Here is a 22,640-nt window from a genome sequence, read left to right on the forward strand (position 1 = left end):
ACAGAGATATTTCATCTCAATGGGTTCTCAAGTAGGTAACAATAAAGGAATTGAGGAATTCGCATGTCAATGCAAAACACTTACATTGACCCCGCAGGCCCTTGCAGCCGAGGGCGGCGTATGTGAGCTCATTGTCACGACCACGCTCCCTGCTGGATGCTGACGACGAACGAGTCCTCAACTTGATTTCGCAGCCGGGATTCACGCTCGGCAGCAAGGAGCCCTCCGTCGAGCTGCACTCCCTGGAGAGTAAGCAGCAATGGAATCCGCACCTCTCGATTAGTGCACGGTTGGCTATGTGCAATGCGAAAGAAGTGCAACATACGTATGTACAAATAGGCAACGTGGCAAGCAAAAAAAGCCGAGCGCTCTGCACTCGGAGTGCTCGACTCACAATGCCAAGATTACAGGGTTCAAATCCTGGTCAGTGGTCGACTCAGCTTATCATCCCACTGTCATTGGATATAATGAGTACTGCTTGATGGGAAGTCATCAGTGGTTGTCCTATGGAAAGACTGGCTGCCACTATGGGAATGTGCAGTATCCTCCGTTGGCTTTTGGTTATAAACAAATATTAGTACCACCGCGATTGTTTTTACAGGGAAAAATGTTCTTGACTGAATAAAATAGGGTGGATTTCATTCCTGTACAGAATTACAATGCAGAGAATGCATCTCTATGCCAATTGGATGAATTGGAGGGAACTGCAAAAATGTGTACACAACCCCAAATAGGGTATAACAGCTGACAGACTGGGTTTAATTTTTTGGTTAAACTACTAAACTTACCTGAACATTTTTATTTTACCAGGTAAGGCCCCACTGAGCTATATAGCTCTTTTTCAGACTCGACCTGGCTACAAATGATGGCTCAATGAAGTGGCTTATGATGTGAAATTTTAGAGCAGCCAAAAACTACAAATATACAGACATCAGGGTCGGAATCGAACCCATGACCTGCATACCAGGCGAGGTAATGAACATTTGACCACCGTGAGATATGAACTGATTAATACTATAATAGGCTATTATGAAGCACATTTGTTTGTGACTTATATGTATTTTATAGCAGAATACCTTTAAGAATGCAGTCTGTTAGGCCATTTACACATGTTGTGCGTACAAACCAATCCAATAATAGGTTCTCGTATCAATTTAGTATTTCACATTCTTTGGGTCTTTCGGTAAAGCCACGTAGATAGAAAAAAATAATAAAAATATCACGACGTTTCGATCGCAACACAAGAAATCGTCATTGGTGAAAAAATAGGGAGAGAGCTGCTGAGGCGAGATGTTATAAAGGTTTGAGATGGGTGTAGCCCAAGGGTCATAAGCGAAGTGGGCGGGGCTAGTGATGAAATTTGCATGTAAATGTAAGATCGGAGTGCTGAGCTACCTCCACGACGATGAAGCTGCGGAGGTGGCCATTGTATTGTGAGAGATTAGCATGTCAATGTAAGATCGTAGAGCCACCGCCACATCAAGGAAAACGAGCAACGGTGGCTGTGTTAGTGAGATATTTAACCTGTTAATGTAAAGACATTTAACCTGTTAATGTAACACCAGACAGTCGAAAATAACTACTAAACATCACAGCCAGTTATGACTTAACCTGGTTAATAACGTCCTTCCAATGATTGCTCAGTTTGTACCCATCTTCTCGGTTGAAATTATGTCTGTGTTTATATATCTGGATGGCTTCATGAACGAATCTTTGCTGATAGCCAGCGGTTTTGCAGAGTACCTTCGTCTTGGAAAAATACATTTCGTGTGTGCCCACAGCATTAAAACTGATCAGCCACGGCTGAGGTATTGGTCCTACCGTGTTTCAGATCTGCCTTATGTTCACGAACATGGTCCGATACATGTCGCTTAGTTTCCCCAATGTAACTACTGCCGCAGACACAGCTTAGTTTGTAGATGCCGGGGTATTGCATGTCAGGGATCACATCCTTCACAGATGGGATAAGATCACTAATTTTACGTACTGTGTTGAATCGAACCTGGATCTTGTGTTTGCTCATGATTTTGGAAATCAATTGCATACACCCAGCCATCAAATTCACCATGGAGGTGGAAAAGGATGGCACGTTACCATTCTTGGATGTTTTCATTGAAAAGGGACCAGATGGCTCAATGGGACACTCTATAGGAAAGCTACCCATACGAATGCCTACCTAAAACCTGACTCCCACCACCATCCCAGAAGAATTCCCTCATCAAAACTCTACACCATAGAGCTCGATGTATGTTTGACCAGCACCACCTAGCCAGTGAACTGGAACACGTACACCAAGCTCTCAAGATGAATGGATATTCAGACTACACAATCCGTAAAGCTATCACCCCAACTGTTGGGAAAACCATCCGAGGAACCCATCAAAACCATCACCTTGCCATACATAGCAGGGGTCACCAAAAATATTTCCATGTTAATAGGTGTGAGTTGCATTTACTTGGACCATCATTGGAATGCGGAGCATATAGTAATACATTAATTGGCTGTACAGGTTGTAGATAAAAGTGGGACTTTCTTCAGATGGACATTTGCAGCAGCAAATAGATACATTACTCTGCTTTTTCTGCAGGCATACGGGAAATGGACAGGGTGACTTCTGGAGACAAACTCGGCATGTCTCGCCCTACTCAAGAGGAAAGCAAAGCCAAGGACCCGTTCCTGCAAATCCAGAATTGCTCAACGCAATCCATCGACATCCCCAAGGTGCATTTCGGCGCTTTGAACACGGGCATGTCGAGCCTCTGTGCACGGCCTATATATATAGCAGCCACGTTTCTCCAATGACCAGTTGGCCTCTGAATTTTAATTCATCAGTCAGTACGATGTCTGCAGTGGATGCTGCACTGTGATATGTACGTCATGACGGCCCACCAGTCAGTGCGGAAATGTTGCTGCTAATTTAATCTTGGTATGATGCGAATGCTGTCATGCTGCTGAGAGGCACTAATGATGCCATTCCTCATTGCAAACTCTTAAGGCATTTTGACGTGTATGATTCGTGGACAGTTAATTGATGTACAAAATGACATTGTTGCAGACAAGCTCAGGATTTCGAAGTGGAACTGGGGGCAAGGTTTATACCGATTCCACGAACCATGAAGGAGGTTAGTAATTTGTTACACATGGATGATGGATATTGATTTCCAGATGTTTTTTTTTACATGCAAAGTTGACTAATTCTTCACTGCATTAAAAAACATTGTATCATTCAGTCTATTGGTTTCCTTTATATTTCGCATCAACTATAATCAACTAAAATAGTGGCTGTACAGAATGTTACATTTTCTGTATCATGTGATTTGTTATTTAAGGGAAAAAGTGCTGCATTGTACTAAAACAAAATTTTATACATGCGTATTATGCAAGTCAAATTATTTAACACGACTGCTTTGATTAATTTGTAAATAGTTCATTGTCATATTTTATTTTAAAGCATAGGTACTACACCTCTGTAATTGTCAAACAGTACATTTCCCAAGCCAAGTGTTTTACTATCGACCAAATACAGACATAATGCAAGAGGTGTTTGCTGAAATATGAAGTTTTACATTACCAGCAGGGGGTAAAACAGCACAATCATTTGTTGTACTATACTATGCCCCAATGTTTATGTTCCCCACATTGGCGACTGCCCAGTGTGAAGTACAGTAAATTATCTTAAAGAACTCCCTGGTGTGAGGAGTCACTCATCCAGCAGTGGATTGACAAGAGGTGCGCTCATTTACTGGACATTGGGTGCTAATTTACTGGACATCTGTGAAAATACTGGACATCTGTGAAAAAGAGATTCATAGTTCATCAGATTCCTCCATGAAAATGTGCACAAGTTGAGGTTAATTGTGAATGACGCAGTGCTTTGAATTTAACCACACTTGATGCGGGTTCCATCTAAAACACATTGGGGACAGCTGCCTCCTCCATTCACAAGTGGACACACTGCCTAACTTGTCATTCATCATTACCTTCGCTGTGCGAGCATCCACGGGCCCTCTATGTTGGCAGGGGCACTGAAGGCGTCTCCGCCAAGGTCGGCACTGCGCTCGCCAGGGAAGGAGGGCAGCGCCGCTGGCCGGCCCCGCGATGGCCACGTGCGCGTCACCTTCGCAGACGAGGCTCCCCGTGACCTCATGGCGCCTGACCCCAACCTGCGCTTCCAGGACGAGGCCGAGGCGTACCACGTGATCAGTGGGCGTGCCAACTTCACGCCACACCCTGGTACCCGGGCCTCTCGCTATTTCCACGTACTGTGTATTCGCGGGCGTTTCTTGTACAAGTCATGTGTGGATTCATAAAGCGTCCCAAGTGCGTTTGTGTGTAATTAAAGATGTAAGTGTATTGTAGGTAGTGTTAATGGTCGTAATTTTTCTGCCAACTGGGAAGTAGTGTAAATATTTTAATTCCTCTAAAACTTACAATATGTAATCCTTTATTTTGCAAAAGAATTGCTAAAACTGCACTTTCACAAAAGTATGACTTATACTCCTGAGATGATTATTTCTTCATTGTAAATAAATTAACCAATTAGCTGATTTTTCTCATTTTAAATTATCACTTTTGGATCCGCAAAAATCCTACATGCGTGCTGTGACAACTCATCAATACCATTCTCATATCCCGCAGCATTTTAAAATGCCAAGACTTGGCTTTCAAAGCTATTTCTTTCTTGAAATCTTCCAGCAGGGGGCATGCACAGCATTTCCTGCGACAGCAATACTGGGAAAGGTCTCCCCTCCAGCAGAAGTGAAAATGAAGCCATTCACAAGCGCTGGAGCAGCCTGGACCAGCTGTCCAAGTTGTCACCGAGCCAGAGGACCTTGCATGAAAAAGTACACTCTGTCCCGGCTGCTTCGTTGCCAGACCTCTATGAGACTCAGTTTGCACAAATGCTAACGCCTGCAGCAATGTAATTAACAGGAGTTTTTTTTGTTTTTAACTAGGTGGCAGATGTGGATTGCACGCTGGTTCCCCCGCCATTGGAACAATTGCTGGATCTGGTCGACAAGCACTGGAATGGTTCCAGATCGCTGCACGTCAATGATCGCTTCCTAGGTACACTTTGCTTTGTGCACACGTGACAAGTGCGTCGTGTGTTATCTTGAAACAATGCGTAGCAGTGGCAGCTTAGCTCTAAAATACACCCTGCAAGTTCAGCACAGGGGAGTCAAGCACCAGCAGTTGGTGGTATGATTAAGTCATTGTGGGTCACAGAGCCTGTACAAGCTGTTGCAAAGAATATCATGGGTTCTTTCAAAGTATTTTCCTCCACTATGCAAGCCAGAAACTTCTACGATATGCTTGTTATCAAGCACTCTGAATGCAAAGGTTAGTGCATCGCATTGGGCTTAGTGAAATTCCAAAATCCATGAGCTGAGAGGTGGTCAGAATGTAGCAGTACAGAAAACGGGTTTTGAACCGGCCTTCAATTTATCACCTCATGAGTTTTATTTAAGTATTTGTTTCTTTCCAAATGCAAAATACTAATTAATGAAATTGGCAAGCATTCCAATGCAAACCCCACATTAATATGCTCTCGAGATGCATTGAGACTTTCCTGGATAAATAAAATAACATGTCAAGATCCCGTGTGTGACTATGTACATCAATGTGCCCCTCTGTATTGATTCAATATGCTCATATGTTAATATATTCTGAAACTTACTTAACACAAACTAGTTTTGGGTAAAAATTATGTTTAAAGTCATAATGAGACTTATTATTAAACTCACAAAGTGGAAACTGGTTAAAAATTTTCCTGCTTATACACGTGCTGGTCTACAAAGGCCACAGGTTGATGACATAAAATATAATTTATGGTAATGTGTAAAAAGCTGACCCTTGTCTTTTTTTCTTCATAATTTTACTATGTAATTACCAACAATTCACCTACAACCTTGACTCTAACATGAGGCAACTCAGTAGTGACCTGTTATTTTATATCTGTGTGATTAACCATAATCTTAACTACATCTTTTCCTATGTGCATACTTTTATTCTATATTTACTTATTGCCAATAGGTAAAGTTTCCTTTGAGCAATTGACTGTTTATTATTCATCTTCTTTGGTTCTTTCGGTAAAGTCACGTAGAATGAGAATAAAATAATAAATTGATAAAATAAAATAACACAATAATCTCACTGTGAAATCCCTCCCCATAGAGGCGGTTAAATTTCGATTTAAAGCTTTCGTGACTGCAAGGATTCATTATAATGATGGTGACAATTCAAGAGGTGCTGCTGTTCTGGTCCCTGCTCGTTGCCTTGTAGTTCCCGCTCGGCAGATCCTGAACGCCATCAGCGGTGGAGTGTCTATGTTGAGTCTTCTGCGTGAGCTTCAAGAACTCCGTGATCGGATCTCGGATCTGACCCGTGAAAGAGAGGCCCTGGCCCGAGAGAACGCCGCGCTAAATCAGGACCACGCCGCCACACGGGACCAGATGGTGCAGTTGCAGGCACAGGCCCTCAGACAAACTGCTGAAAGCCAGGAACTTTTGAAAATCAAGGACCAACTCACAAGTGCACTGAAAGACGGTGTAAGTTTTATTGAGTTGGATATTTTGTTTTCATATACTTGCCAGTTATATACCTAGGTTGAAAACATGTTTGAATATAAATATTTTGCCTCGTCTCAGTTGCGATAAACTATTAAAAAAAATAAAGTTCTGTGATCTGATTAATAAAAAATGTAAGGTTACATTGAATCATTGAGCAGTGTCTCTTTACAAATCCTCTACACACATGGAAATAGTGGAGCACCAATCTCATAATTTTACAAGGCTGACTACAACCCTGTAAGTTTAATAGCGGTATAAATCAAACTTTTTTTTTCTATCTCCCCCTGTCAAAAACAATTTTCTGCATGACATAGTGCAACCAAGATATTGCAGTTGTGATGTTTTTCTTGAACCCATTACAACTCTTGTAAAGATTTGTTGGTTGCGGCAAAATCACGTCAAATTTATAAATCATTTGGTGGCTGGGTGGCTCAGATGATTGATGCATGTAGTGCTGATCCAGGGTTCAATCTGCAGGACAAACACGTGAATTATAAGTGAACATTCATATTTGTGATAAAGATGAATCCCTTAGCAAACACACCCTTAATTAATAAATACAAATGTTTAACGTATGTATTCATCTCCACAACAGGTTAAATACTAGGCTGAGCAATTCAACATGCATCCTTAACTTATATATTCCGGCCACACACATTACAAAAATATGGGGGTGAAACTAATTTCAGTCATCAGTTTATGCTCAAATGGAATCATTAACATCTACTTTTGGAATTGAAAATTCACTTTTAGAACTCTAGTTAAATCAGTGCTGCAGTGACCTATTCTGTAATGTGTTTCAATGATTAATGACAGGATGATCCTTCATTAGAAAAAATATATCTTAGGATTATTCCCCACGTCTTTGCATTCATGTTTTCCAATTTCATTATGAGTGTGGTTTTGGAATCTTGTCACAAACATTTCATTTGGAAATCTTGCAGCCACCAGTGCACCCAGCTTGTGTCAGAGGTACCGTGGGAAATTATGGCACAACTACTTGTGCAGTCACTTCAATTGGCCCTTTTTTTGACGTGAAAAACCAAATGTGACACAGTGGATGCTTACACACCCATTTGCTGACCTGGATGAGATATTCAGTTGGGTACACTTCAGAACGTGGTTTAATAATGGCCAATGGGGACACCTGGATTTGAACTCGGAATCTCCGGCTTGGTGCTCTTGATGAGCAATATGACCACTCGCTCACCTCTAATCCTTTATTTTGTAATGTTATTATATTTCAGTGGGAGCCCGGGACATGGGGGTGGGGGGACAGAAACTCCGCGCACCTAAACTCAGGACCACGCTGTGGTCCTGAGTTTAGAGAAGGGGGCAGATTGGGCTGGCTGCCCCACTGAGTGGGGACTGAGTGGGGTACTTTGGAAGGGTGAGAGAGGAGAGGGAGCAGGGGGGAAGAAGTGGGGTGGGGAGACGGGAAGGCGGCGGGGGGGGGAGCCCACCTCTAATCTCATCGCCACCACTGTTGTTGATTGCATCAAGGCGGAGATGCGGTCGAAGCTGACGCAGATCGTGGAGGAGAGCCACCTGCTGCGGGAGAAAGCTACCCGGCTGCAGCGAGAGGCGACGGCACGAAGCGGAAGCGTCCGTGCAGACGCGACGCAGCACGCGGGTACACGGCGGGGTCACTGGCCACCACACGTGGTCGCACGCACACCACCTTGTCCCACCGTGCCCTCACGGTGCTCTAGGCAGGGGTCGTGCTGTTGCAGTTATCACGGATGCAGTGCTCATCCATTGAGATGCGTCTTGCAAAGAAGAAATTGAATATGTGCGGGGACCCTTTTTTGCCAGTAACAAGATGATGAGAAAAATAAACGAGAGAAACAAAACTGCTTAAACCGAGCTTTTAATGCTTTGATATTTGCATCATCTTTGTGCTGTTTGCCTTTTGCCATTCTTTGGTCTAACACTGGTGAGACAAGGCCATAAAGGAGGCTGTTTATGGTGTAGACCAAGCAGTTTCAAGGACAATATATACATTATCAAAGCATGTTTTTTACGTATGCTTGTTTAACTACAAGCATGTGGTTAATGCAGACTTACAGCTTGCGAAACGTGTCTATTTGGTGTTTGAACATCTTTAACATCACCAGTATTCTTACCGGAAAGGGTAAATCCGATTTTTTTCTCCGTTACGTCGCACCTCATGAAGTTCCAGTGAAATGTGTCTTGCCTAGTTCACTCAACATAATCAAGGTAAACCATTTTGTATTCAGTGTTAGTGTTTTGGATTTACAAATTACCTTAAATAATACGATGAAACCATATAAGCCCATCATGTTAGCCTTCATCTTTATGGGTGATGTGAACGATTTTTCTGTTTCATCTTAACATTTGCTAACTAAAGATGTCCCTGTGCTGAGCTCAGGTGCATTATCGTGATGGTACTTTTTTTTAAATGTAAAACCGTCAGCCATGAACTTGCACTGTGTTCTCATTTGTATTGTACCAGGTGAACTCCAGCAGGAAAACCAGAAGCTGGTTACCGAGATGAAGAATATGCGGCACCAGCTTCAGCAACTCAGTCAGGTTCACGAGCTCGTCACAATGTTGCAAGAGAGCCACAAGTGAGAAATGTTAACTTTAACACAAAAATAACACACAGCTGAGCAATAATTAATGCATGGGGCACAGTGTTCTCATCGACATTCCCTTTGCCACTTTTGAGTAGAATGCACACGCCTTCACCGTCCCGTTTATTAAAACATAGACACTACATCGGGCTGAAACAGCCACCAGCTGCAAGAGCCACTGAACCTCCAACTCCAGGGAGAGACTCAGGACTGCATCCTTTGAGCAGTTTGGTGGTGATTGAATGGTGGTTCAATCTGCGATGAAGTTGAGCTTGTAAGTCAGCTTTAAACATCTCCAGCACTAGTTTGCTACTCATGGATACAAAATGTTTGGTTGTTGAAATGGGTGATGCGATCTCCACTCCCCTCCCCCATCCCCAAACCAAAGAGACATGGCGGGGGGGGGGGGCTTGCTTTCTCAGACATCCTCACACAAGCACTGTGGCTGCTTATTGGTGAAAAAGATTGACCAATAGGCTTGTGTTGATGGTCAGCTACTGTGGGTCTTGCCCCTTGTCTGCAAATCATGGCCTCTTGAAGCTGACTTTTAAACGGCAATGCCCACAGCTTATAGTTAAAGACATGGTTTCAAGTTAAAGACATGGCTTATAGTTGGTAGGAAAAACTTTTTTCGCACCGTATGAACTAACCGGAAGTTCGGAGAAAACACAAAAAGCAGGGTCACCTGATAGATCAGGTGAAGGCTGAGGAGAACCTTGACCCTTGCTGGTCTCCACGCTTCTCGACGAAGGTGCTGCAATCTCCTGGCCATGACGGGCAGCCGGAGCGGTGGGTGTAATAGAAGAGGTTGAGCCCGTATATGAGTGCGTTGCTGTGGCTTCCGAAGGTGGCTGGCTTGTCGTAAGCCTTACAGGAGGATCAGAAATCCGTGGGTTGTCTACTGGAAGTCAAAATCATGAGTGCGATTCATCTCGTCTTAGCGGGCGGAAGAACACAACAAAGCTAAGGCGTGCACGATATAATTTGCAACAGAACAGGCCTCAACTGTGTCAGTTGAGGATCCTCCCATCTGCGTTCCTTCATTTAAAGTATTGGCAATTTCTGATGTGTGTTGCAGCTGTAAAAGTCGTGGTTAGTGCCGAGACAGGGGAAGCACTGAGTGCTGGTCTTGGAGAGCAAATCCTCGCTAGCATCTTTACAACATTTTCGTGAGAATTTTATTTTAAACGCTCTATTGAAATGGGCAGTTTAAATTTGGCAGTGAAGCATCCCTTACCCATTGAAGGAGAGTTGAAATAAATTAAACAATTGAATAAAATATTTTATTGGGAGCTATCAACCCCCTCTTGTTTACAGCTTGCTTGCAGAAAGAAAAGAGTGATAGCAGTGAAAAGGTCCATGCGGATGGGGGGGGGCACCTACACCAGCGGAAGTGGTTTTCCTGTCTGCAGGCAGTGGCTGCTGCTGTGAGAAGATGCTAAGAGTATGACATGGACACCAGAGTGAGAACCAACACCAGTGAATAGAACATCTTGTTAACAACAATATTCAGCTTCTACACCGAACATTTTTCATATTTACCGTATTTTACCGCATATAACCCACGGGGTATACCAGTTTTTACAAACAAAACAAGACCTTGTGGGGTATATGGAGGTTCAGGCTATCCCAAAAATATTTTACACGTGGGACATGTCATAACTCGTTTAATGTTTTCATGGTAAAAGGAGACCTGATGGTTCAATGAGCCACTCTGTCTACGGGAAAGCTGCCCATACGGATGCTTACTTAAAACCGGATTCCCACCACCATCCATCCCAGAAGACTTCCCTCATCAAGACTCTATACCATAGAGCCCAATGCATTTCCGACCAGGAACACATTGCCAGTGAACTCAAGCACGTACACCAAGAAGATGAAACTGCTAAGCTTGGCAGCGTATTTTAAGCTGAGTGGGAGGAGCAGAGCGCCTTGACAAAGGAGTTTACTTATCAACAGAAGAATTTAGCATTGAAGTAGCTGTGTTAATGTGAGAGATTATCAGGATGTTAAAGTCAGAAATTAGCATGTAACTGGGAGATTAGCATGATGTTAGTGTGAGGAATTAGCATGTAACTGGTCACGGAAGAAGCTATGTTAAAGTCAGTTACTTTATGTTAATAGCTCAGCTTATTGGAGAATATATTGAGTACATTGATTATATTGATGTAAATTTTGATTTAAAGCTTAATGTATTTTATATTTAGTTCTTTCACATCGGTTTATTGTATGATAGTTGGGAAGTTGCAGTTCTTTAGCGTCAATATACTAAATGCCTCTGTTGATATGTAAACTCTGACATTAACATAGCTACCTCCGTGACCAGTTACATGCTAATCTCCCAGTTACATGCTAACCTCTCACATTAACACAGCTACTTCAATGCTAAATTATTCTGTTGATATGTAAACTCCTTTGTCAAGGCGCTCTGCTCCTCCCACCCAGCTTAAAATACACTGCCAAGCTTAGCAGTGTTCATTGGAGCGCTGTCTTTCCGACAGTTCTGTTTCTTCACCTGAGGAAGGCTACTTGTGTTGTGGCCGAAACGTCGTGAGAATTTTATTGTTTTATTTTTATTATTTTATTATTTCCCTTCTACGTGACTTTACTTATTTACTGTTTTAAGTTCACTCGTTTCCGGTTAGTTTGTTTTCTTTGTGCACGTTATGATTTTAATGTTAACAATTGATAGTGGAATTTATTACAAATGTAAACTTCGTATTAATATGATGGAATTAAGCTGCGGTAACAACGTTAAGGATATGAATGAATGCGGGGTATATGGAGGTGCGGGCTATCTGAAATTTGTTTTGCACAAAACGCTATTTTTGCGGGGTATATGCATCTACGGGTTATATGCGTATGCGGGCTATATGCGGGAAAATACGGTATATATAGTGGAGGCATATGATGAGCTATAAAGCTCTTTTTCACAGATGTCCTAATGTATTTTAAACGTGGCCATTGTAGGGGGTTTGTACATTTGATGGCTTTATGCAGGCAGTCTCATGAATGACATCATAGAGTTATCAAAGACTAATTTGCAGCAGATGCCGTGCTTTTGCATTCTCCTTGGCGGAGGTAAAATTTAAACCGTCATAGTGCACCAAATATTTGCTAATTCTTCAGGTGCTAAAAACTTTGGTGTATAATTTAAAATAATGTCATCAAAATAACTGCATAATTAACACTGCTTGATACTAGGTGTCTAGACGAATTAACTTTTCGGGGCATGGCTCTTATTGAGTGCTATAATTGCAAAAGACTGTAAATGAAGAAAACAACCTCATACAACCAGTCAAAGTTTTTGGACATGGCACACGTCTGCTGAAAGTAGCGCACCGCACCAGTGTCCACAACCAGTCGTACCCACAAAGGGGCAAAACTGTACATCGCATACAGCAACCACACACGCTTATTTACAAAAAGTTCAAAAAATGTGCAACCCGCGGTGCAGTTTTTCTCTTTCCTGTGCTTATTTTAACCTGGTTGCTGGGAGACAACTACACTGTGTGCTCTACTTTTTTTTCTCTCCTTCACTTGGCAGAGACGAGGATAGGGCCCCCCCCCCCCCCATGTGATTGAGGGCTGATGCGTGAAATGTTGGCGCAGAGGCTCATGCTATTTGGCTTCCTGCGCGAGCATGTAGCGGTCTTTTCCACAAACTTCAGTGCATCGCTGCCTTTTTATTTCCAAGTGTTTTACATTTTTATCACAATTCCGAGATTGTAACTTTCCTTTTAAAAGTAAAAAAAAAAGTTCAGGTTAGGATATCTGATGTGCATTCTGACAGTCAAGTCTTAAAGTTGTCTCAGAACCCATCCCACATGTTCTTGTGTCATCGACACCATCTTGAACATCAGTTAATTTTCTATTTGCAGTACTGAGAGCATCCACCCTGTAATTAATTTCAGTTCCCAGGCTGCCTTTACTATTATTTTCTCGTAACATTGTGAACGTTAACAATTTGCTGTCAAGCTGCTCTTTCCAAATAGCGACACTTTATTGCAAACCACAAATGCTGGTTTACAGTCGTCTGACACTAATCAAGGGAGTTTCAAACTACGTCTCCGAGATGTGCTTAAGAAACGCAGAGACGTAAAACTCTTCATATTGTCACATGGCAAAGAAAAGTTGACAACCGCGCGGGCACAATTTGGACATAAGTCTTATAAGTACAAGTGCCCATTCAGCTGCAATGATTGATGTACAAAAACTCAAATGATCAGAAAAAATGTACGTGCATACTTCAAAAAGTACATGGTCTTCTGTCTGCATTTTGTATGTCCAGCATGTACTCGGTTGTGATGTGCAGCCTGCCACGATGGTATGCCTCCGCATTTTGTCAGTGTAATGTCAGACGGCTAAACTTTTTGAAACCACCTCAATGGGCATGCTGTGAACATGATTAATACGTTAGGGCAGGGGGATAGTGTGGAGAGCTGTTGGGCGGCGGGTGGGGGTGCCGTGAGGAGGGTTTGGTGGGTGAGTGAGAGCAAGAGGCAGGGCTGTGAGAGAAATGTGACAGCGAGTATCTGGTACAAAATCCATCCGTGTGGTGTGACATAGGAGCTGTGGGACCTATTTGACACACGCACGGTCACCTGACACTGTCACATTACAGAGGCAGCAGGTTGGTGAGATTGCACAAAACGTCTACCGTATGTTTGCAGGATACCTGCACAATGTCATTTTCGTAGGCTGCAACCAACCGTGAAGAACACTTTGCAGAAAACTTAACTGCCAAATAACATTTTTCAACGTTTCTTAAACATGTCAACGAATTTGCATATACTTTTCACAGCGTTTATAAGCATACATTTTTCATGTCAGTCATTTGCAAGCATTATTACCCAATTTGTCATCAAGACATGCCGTGAAAGCACAAAAACGTGCTTCGCTGTCACTGCTGACAATTTATAGCATGTCAAATGTATTACAGCAGAACTCCAAATCTGTACATTTCTGTAATCCACGGCACACTGAGGTGGATTGAAAACGCTTCGCAGACTGCAAAACAGGATCTGTAGAAGTGGACAAGAGTTTTGCATCAGCACAGACTAGCTGGGCTTATGTGGCTGATGTGATTTGAGCAGAAGAGTTTTGCATTTTTTTGACTTGATGTCAAGTCTAAGAAATGCAAAGAATATGTTAACATAGACCAATGAGAGATTTGCGGCACTTTCGTCTTAGGAAAGCGTGTAACTTTGTAATCAGAGAATTGCAGATCAATTTGCTAGTCACGTGCCACGCTTCCCCGATAATCCATGAAAAATATTGTGGATGAATGGAATGTCGTGGGTCTTGTCTCAATCTGTGCCACACAGCATCAGAGCTGTAGTTTGCAGGATGCAAGATATGGTGCCCTCATATATTCTGATTATCATCTTTCTGATGTACATCAGTTCTATTTAGAGAAAATATTGCTGTTTTGCCTTGAAAACTGCATGTACGAATTTCATAAAATGCAAGCTAAAATACCTTGTTTGAAACTAAATCATTTGAACTATTACAATTTTAAATTACGCAGTTACTGGTGCATTTGCCCTTATGTGCAATGTTGGCATTTACATCAGTTATGTGACTCAACATGTTCTAAATAGTGACTAAACGTTTCATTTTTTCAAACGTTAAAACAGTTGGAAGGGAATAGGTGTTTGACAGACTACAGTTTACAGGCGATAAATTCCACCAAAACATCATCGTCTCTGAGTGCATTTATTCCCAACTGATGAAGAGTGTTATCAGCATTAATGTTGGCTGCGTGCGCAAGCACAAGGCTCGACAACTGTGGGTAAAGCGAGCGCTCCCATGTGTGTGTGTGTGTGTGCGCGCCCGCACGAGGTCGTTGGTGATGACGAACGAGCACCTCCTGCGCGAGCTGGGCAATGCACGGGAGCGTCACGGAACCGGACGGTTCCCGCCCGCGCTGGAGTGAAGATGGTGCAGCCGCCGCCACCGCGAAACGGCAAGTTCACAGAGCCAAGAGTCCGGTTCGCGTAAACACCACCCGCTGTATTGCTCCAAGCCACGCGGTTGCTTCCAGAGACTGCAACCACTGGCTTCCGTTAACGCAGTGGTTTTCAACTGCTGAGGGAGGGGTGGGGGGGAGGTTGTGAGGGCATATTCTCTGGGGGAGGAAGGCTGTCTTCACAGTGGTTGGGGCGGGAGGGGGTAACAGATTTGGCTTATTTTTAGCACTGACAAAAAAACTCGTAGCTTGTTTTTTTGCAGATTTTTGTTAAGTGAATTGAGAAGCTTACTGCTGGGAAACTGGCACACCTCTCAAGTTAAACTACACCGAAATAACTCATTTGTTTTTAAATTGTATCACATTATTTTTACAAGGTCATATCATTTCTTTTTCTCAGGCATGTTCTTTGTGTCTCACAAGACAAAACTGATCTTAGTTGAGTTATTTATACTGTATATTTGTGAAACTTGTGCCAACTCCCACTGATACATTTTAAGCGAATTTCAAATGCAGAATATCTCATCCAGATCACTTGAAGTATGGGTAAAAGACTTGCAGTGTATGGGCTTGTTGCCATCCGGAGTGAAATTTTACGAGGTAAAAAACTGTCAAAATTCATATTATATTGACGTTGGGCAAGCCAACTTTTCTAATGTATTTGCCATGACCTCAAATACCTTTTCCTACTGCTGCTCAACTTGACTGCTCTCATACAAGCAGCATGACTTTGTATTGCTGTTCATGAAAGTGGGTTTTTCCCACCACATAGGAACATAGACAGACATGTGCCTGCCTCAGATGTAGCCCAGCACTGAATAAATGCACAGCTCCACCATTCAATATTTAACCATTAAAAAGTTTTAAATTCAACACTTCCATTTTTCGTTGTTCATTTTTCACATTAACAAGGCACATCGTCTCAGCTCTAGTCATTTACCAAAGCTCATTGCAAGGCATCCCCTAAATCTTCTCATTACAGACCTCAATAACCCCAGAGGCATTCCTCTTCAGCTAAAAGGGCGGTTTAAACTGAATAAATGCCACATGAGTGCAGCCCATATCGTTTATTTAAACGTGAAAAGAATGGCACCAGCTGACGGGTGCTTGTGAATTCCACAGTACGTTGCTGGTAATAGAAAATAATAAATGCGTGGTATTATAAAGAAGTTGTTTGGCAGTATTGCTCACATTAATCAAGTTGCTGTGGCAGTGTTTTCCCCATGTTAGTTTTGGCAGTTCTCTTTAATGTATTTTTTATTTAAATTCGATTTTTAATTGTATAGAAAGAACTTACGTTTAAAAAAATGACATTGTTACCCAAAACCTCTTTTAATCTTTAAAGATTGATAAGTCGTATTTCAAAGCCAACTGGCATTTGTTTTCAAAAATCAATTACAATAAGTTTACGGTGTGGGATATTCAAATGTTACTGTGAAAACAATATCCTGTGTGTTGCTGTATATATTATAATCTGATTAAATGCAATGTTTTATCATCAGCTGTCATGTCTATGAAATATTCGAGTGAATAAATGTTTGTTGGGAGGGGTTGCTTCTTGCAGCTGGAAAAAGGGTCAATTTTCAACATTCAGCTGTGTGCATTGCCAGTAAATGTTTACATATAAAATGCACATCAGTAAAACATTTTTCCCCCAAAATGTAATTTATTGAAGCAAAAAAAAATTGGTTGCATCTGTACTGTTACACAAGTTTGCTTCAAGACTTAAATACAATGAAACCAAATTAAAATACATATCTGTAAAATTGTGTTAAGCCTCCATCCATTCTTCTGCATGTTTTTATGGCAATCTCTTCAGGTTAAAAATAGGTTTTAAGAGACATTAATAAGGCGTAAGTATTGCTTTTCAGTGATTTGGTCTTGAATATTTAAGTGATTTAAGTAAAATGACACTTTAAGTTTAACACTGCTTTTTAAAATGAGCTACTTTCTGTAAACATACTATTGCTAACAACAAATTCTAACATTTTAAGTGATGTGCAATAATATACTGTATATATATAAAACAAACCAATTATTGATTTAGTTTCATATTTTGTGTATAACTTAATATTCAAGCCCTGCTACTGTACATTTGGACAACAGACATCTGTATAACAGTTCATGCAATACAGACAAATCATGCGTAGTACAATCACTGGGCACAGGAGAAATTACTGTTCGCACAGTGATATTGGTAAGTCCATAGCTTAATGATAATGTTACATACAAAAGGAAATTTTACATCTTAACAATCAAAGTTATAACATCCACCCCCAAACTGGCTGCAAGCGCTACTGCAGTGGTCAAGATGTGATATGCAAGAACAACCGACTGAGCTGCACAACACGACGCTCCCAACAACCAGCAACATGGGTGCCAATATATCAGCCGCATGCAAGGGCCGACTAATATTTAGGCTCCAACTTAAAGAGGTCGACAACAGGCTGCGTATAATGGATGGCGAAACAGGCTTCACCATGAATGCCCAGCCAATTGGCTTTCTGCGATTAGCAGACAATCAGATTTCAACCACACAAACGCCAGTCAATGTGCTGCATGTCTGCAGCAGCCAATGGGGTTTCACTGCAAAAGTGCCATTTAGACACTTTGCAGGAGAGGTCGCTGGTCGGCCTTAAACATGTGACATCATCGCTAATCGGGCCCATCAATCATGCCCCAACATGTGAGCCGAGTTTAAGCTGGTGCAAAAGCACTTTAAAGCTATATGTTTACATTCCAATTTCAAGCGTAGTCACACGCCACAGATGTGTCACATTCGGCAGTAAGAATTTTTTTTCAGATGAACTATAAAGACCACTGTGAAAGTCTCCAAGTTACTGCATTTATTGGGTGCAACATTTTAAAGTTGCACATAAATTCAAAGCAACTAAAAAGCCAACGCATTTGCCCTCAAAGCAAGCACTGGCCAAAGTAAAAAAAAAACTGCAGCCGAGATTCTTTTCTTAAAAATAATCCGTTAACAAAGATGCATGATTTTTTAGTTATTTATTACTTTATTTTAAAAAAAATGCCTATAGCACTTCATATATTTAAACATTCCCATCTCTTAAAAGACTAAAATATCTTACTTTTGATTTTCTTTGAAAAAAAAAGACAAGGTCAACACTTCCAACTGCAAATAAGCGAGGTTCACGGTAATGCTTTGTTATAAACGTAAAGCAAGGCAGGATCTCCTGTGAGTAAACAGGTTGTACCGATACAAGCACTGCACCTACGAACTTGAACTTCGCTTCCACTTGCTAAACCGGCCGCTGCCTGGCTTCCCAGACTTCACCAAGCAGGTGGAAAAAATCAAATTATGAAAAGCTGGGCCATTTCCTAATGTAAAGGGGCATCAGGTGTGCACAGGCCAAGCCTGACGTACATGTAATGACACTTCAGTCTCAGTTGAGTCTCTCTCCTCACCACCACTCCGCTCACACATTTTGCATTAAATTCGATTGTGGGAGTTGATGAAAGTCCAAATGGAAGTGTGTGCCCCTTGCACAGTGCGGATACAAGCATGTAAACTGAACCCCACGCTGTATATAACTTAACAACTACAGTATAATGTAATGTAAAAACAATATACTGCACAGCATGTGTTCAATAAAAATTTAAATCCTCAAAAGGTAGACGTTAAAGCCTTACAAAGTGGGCTTAGATGTCAAGCGGGCAAGTTATGAGCTGCGATCTTGCCTGTAAATGTCCAAATTTCAGCAGACACAGGCATTGTGACAGGTGCCCATTCAAACCCCCTTCGTGAAAGTCTTAAGACTCATTGAGGCTTCCTTGGACAAATAAACAAATACTAAGTGTTGGACAAAACAATTGTGCCTAGTTTGACGTCTTCAGTTTGACATTTGCCACTCGAGACCGATGGGCATTCAATTACCATTATTACTTGGCTTCAACCTGTGCTATCATCTCGTTTTGTACGTGGATGTGTTATTTTCGAAAGTTATATAAAAGTCCCCGTCGCACTTTTATGTGGGGTGGGGGCGGAAGTGGTTTCACTACAGCTGTACACGCGTGCACACACATACGTGCATGTGTTAGGGGAATGGTGTAAGGTATCTCCCTACAACCAGAAACCAAAAACCTCGGCTGGCACACTCATCCCTGAGGGGTGGAGTGCAGGGTAGTCTTTGTACTGTACCTGTTTCATTATTAGCAAGCACCACCATTAAGCCAGGGGGAGAGACAAAATGAATATCTGTGTCACTTTGGTCACAATTCCTTCCAGCGCTCTGTTCATTTTTAACCTTTTAACTGATAAGGCATAGGATGGCAGCAGTTACATATATTGGCAATGTAATGTTAGGCTTTATATTTATATGCATCGACGTGGCAGAGGAAGTTAACTAGCAGTAGAAACGTCTGCTTGGGAAAGCAGTTCGGGAAAAAAAAAGACTCAAATACAGAGGGTACACTATTTTCCCTGCTAAATTCCACACGTGTACGAATCCGTAAATGCCTCTTTTCGTGAAAAAAACATACTTTTAAAAGCTATTTATTTGGACGAGTGACCTAGTGGAAAGTGAGGCAGGGAAAATATGGTGACCGTGGGCCAGGTAGCCCCGTGCCGTTAGGTCTTCTTGGCATTGGGAGACGCGACGGCACCTTTCACTTTCTGGTCGTACGTGCCGGCGTCCCTGTAGCTGTGCACGTATCCTCGCGTGTCGGGGATATCTTCCCGGCCCGCCTTGCCCTTCCCCTTGCCGGTCTCGTCGAACCGCATCTTGTGCGTTCCCGTGTACTTGGAGGGATCCGTCAGCCGGCCAACACCGCCCTTGTTTGTTGCCTTCTGCGGTGTCGCCAATCCAGGTGGCAGGCCGACGAGAGGATGAGTCCACAAATTAACGGATACGTGGGTGGTGTACAACACAACAGACAAGCAGAGTTAGGACTTATTCAATAGTGGTGTGCAAGTCTCTATTGCGGTGTTTTAGAGGTTTATGGGAGACTTGTGAGGATGCAGTTAGGATAAAACATAGAACATCGAGTGGGTTGACCTATCTGTGGGTTTTTGACTGTTAACCTCAAATGTGTGGGTTTTCTCTGGGCATTGGCATCAGTTCGGCTGGGAATGTGGCTGCTTTAATTGATCGGCTCTGCGATACAGCAACAGCATAAAAACATGGCGCATACATGAAACAGACCAGATGGGGCCTGGATTATGCAATGTATGTCTTGGAAATGGAGTTCAATAAATTTTAAAAGCACGCTCATTTTACATGTGTAAAATGTGACTTCGGGAGTATTTGAAGAAATAGATTTTTTTTTTACCGTTGCCTGGTTACAGCTCGAAAATGTGGTGGAAAGATGACCTTTTTCGGCCACAAAATCGGGAAACCTGGGCCAAAACCCTCAGCGCTGAAAGGAATGCCAGGAATAGCGTTTGGGGTGTTGGACAAAAAGACAACCGCATTAATCTCAAAGCCCATGTCTTCTAATATTTTATATATATAGGCTGCCTGCGCATATAGTCGCGCTATAACAACGGCGTGCATGTAAATACAGAGAAGCTAATATATCAGGCAGAAGACTGATTTTTTAACACAATCATCTATAAACAATATAAATACTATCGGAATACTGTATACTTAAACACAGAACCATAGACCAGACAGAACACTATATACATATATCCAGACACACAGAACCACAAAATGACCAGGCAAAAATAGTGTACATGTACGAATACATAAAGCCACGACTAAAGGTAAGGCATAACCCAATGCAACTCCTACATAAACGATGTACTCCATCATTAGGATTCATACGGGTGTGCATTGTAACTTGTATTCAACACAATTGTCAGCAAAACACCATTGTGCAGTCGTGCAAACGCAACTTGAAAGTTCTCCTACCCAGGTGAAATATTAACCTTCGAAAAAACAACATGCAGTTAACCCCATCATCACCTCCCTCTGTCCACTCAGGTTCGTGCATATGCAGAGTCGGATGAAACGGCAATATTGTTTGAACAAAACTAATTTACTTCCGTTCATTAACCGCTGCAACTTACTCCTGTTGCCCAATTTCCTTTTCAATAATGCATCGCACACTTGCGACGGACGTTGCCCCACTTCATTCCCCAAGCCCATAAATCGTGGAGGTTGTGGGCACAGAGGGTGGGGGGGGTGGCGGCGGCGGCTCGGGACGGTGAAGCGAGGGGCCAAGCGGGGACGTGGGCATGAGCAAATCCTGCGCTCCTCCGCGATGCGTGGGCAGGTGCGGGCCCCATTTGCCAATCGCTTTTCATTAAGGGAGTTTGACACACGCACTCAATTCCACCCAGCAGCTCTAGTCACGGCATGTGCTCTGTTTAACTGTGGTTCCTCATTGACCACCGCCGGTATAATGAATACCCTGCCTTGGTATTACCAGCAAGGGAAATCCACAACGGACGTTACGCTAAGCCATGGTCCTCATTTCATATTCGCTCAAGACTGGCAGCAAAACACAGGCACGTTAAATAGTCAGACGGCCCTCCTGTCGTCGTACATTCCCCAAGCATCGGATCGTTCCTTCCTCCTTTTGTAACTGGACGTATGAATTAAAATTATGCTACGGAGGCGATTAATGTGACAGCACATTAGCTGCGGAGTTTAATCGGGACTGGAGCTGGCCGTGTTCCTTGGCAAGACATTTTACACTGATTGTGTGCACATGGTGTTCAGTGTTTCAAAAAAAGAAAACAGTCCAGAGATGACCTTTGGACTGGGAGTAGGGGTGGGGGCGGAATGCCCATTTCTTTCATGGTGCATCAACCCCCTTTGTACTTTGAGCATATTCAAGGCATTATGTAATATGTCGAGTATGGAAGAGTCAAGCACCTATTTGGTAGCGATGCATTTCATTAGAAGAAAGTCTATCGTGCAAAGACTGTGGAACATTGTGACACCAGCCGCAGACCCCATGATCCAACAAACTCCCCGTAGACATAACAGGGGCCGTGTAAAATGGTTACCGGCCACTTGACTGCGTAATTGCTCACAGATTTAGCAAACGCCCTTGTAAACGGCACACTCTGTTAAAGGACGTCCCCAAAGTGCACGTGTGTGCGCGTGTGTGTCTTAAGGAAATGTACTCTCGTTAAAGTATTACTGTTAGTTGGAGATGTCGCGATTTTATTATAGCACAATCCAGGGTTCATACCAAGAGGTCATAACGGCATTTCGCCTTTGAGGCCAACACATTTCTCTTTCGCCTCTTTCCTCATGCCAGCCCTCGTCGTTGTTGCTGCTGCTGCTAAGTCGGCACCCAACCCCCCCAAGGTCCTCGCGTACAGTGACCATCTGGGCGGGATACTTTAATAACGGCACTACTTCTTAACACATTTTCCCCAAAGTATCTTACAACATTGTTTTTCATGCCGAAATACTTAATATCATTTGTGGAATGCAATTGTGGTTGAATATTGCTCTTAAAACAAGACCTCTTTACGGAAATGTTTAACTTTTTTCGTAGGCTGGCCAAGCCGTCACATCACCC

General features: G+C 42.5%; 2 protein-coding genes across 12 annotated transcripts in view; one reads left to right on the forward strand and one right to left on the reverse strand.

The window, feature by feature from the left end:
• LOC116944130 (centrosomal protein of 72 kDa-like) overlaps positions 1–15,281 on the forward strand; it is a 49,578-nt gene extending 34,297 nt beyond the window's left edge. For both annotated transcript variants that reach the window (XM_032957582.2, XM_032957583.2), the window contains 10 exons: positions 98–249; positions 2,588–2,721; positions 3,056–3,122; positions 4,021–4,233; positions 4,696–4,844; positions 4,956–5,067; positions 6,283–6,548; positions 8,073–8,202; positions 9,046–9,160; positions 15,011–15,281. In XM_032957582.2, the coding sequence (XP_032813473.1) occupies positions 98–249; positions 2,588–2,721; positions 3,056–3,122; positions 4,021–4,233; positions 4,696–4,844; positions 4,956–5,067; positions 6,283–6,548; positions 8,073–8,202; positions 9,046–9,160; positions 15,011–15,104 (1,432 nt within the window). In that variant the 3' untranslated portion in view covers positions 15,105–15,281. The remainder of the gene's footprint in view (positions 1–97; positions 250–2,587; positions 2,722–3,055; positions 3,123–4,020; positions 4,234–4,695; positions 4,845–4,955; positions 5,068–6,282; positions 6,549–8,072; positions 8,203–9,045; positions 9,161–15,010) is intronic.
• A 1,502-nt stretch (positions 15,282–16,783) lies between these two features.
• The window catches only part of LOC116944131 (tubulin polymerization-promoting protein family member 3-like), a 35,693-nt gene continuing 29,836 nt past the window's right edge, over positions 16,784–22,640 (reverse strand). For all 10 annotated transcript variants that reach the window (XM_032957587.2, XM_032957585.2, XM_076068297.1 and 7 more), the window contains one exon: positions 16,784–19,947. In XM_032957587.2, the coding sequence (XP_032813478.1) occupies positions 19,729–19,947 (219 nt within the window). In that variant the 3' untranslated portion in view covers positions 16,784–19,728. The remainder of the gene's footprint in view (positions 19,948–22,640) is intronic.

The sequence above is a fragment of the Petromyzon marinus genome, chromosome 20, assembly GCF_048934315.1.
Source record: "Petromyzon marinus isolate PM22_M1 ecotype Great Lakes invasive population chromosome 20, UKy_Petmar_22M1.pri1.0, whole genome shotgun sequence".
Taxonomy (NCBI): domain Eukaryota; kingdom Metazoa; phylum Chordata; class Hyperoartia; order Petromyzontiformes; family Petromyzontidae; genus Petromyzon; species Petromyzon marinus.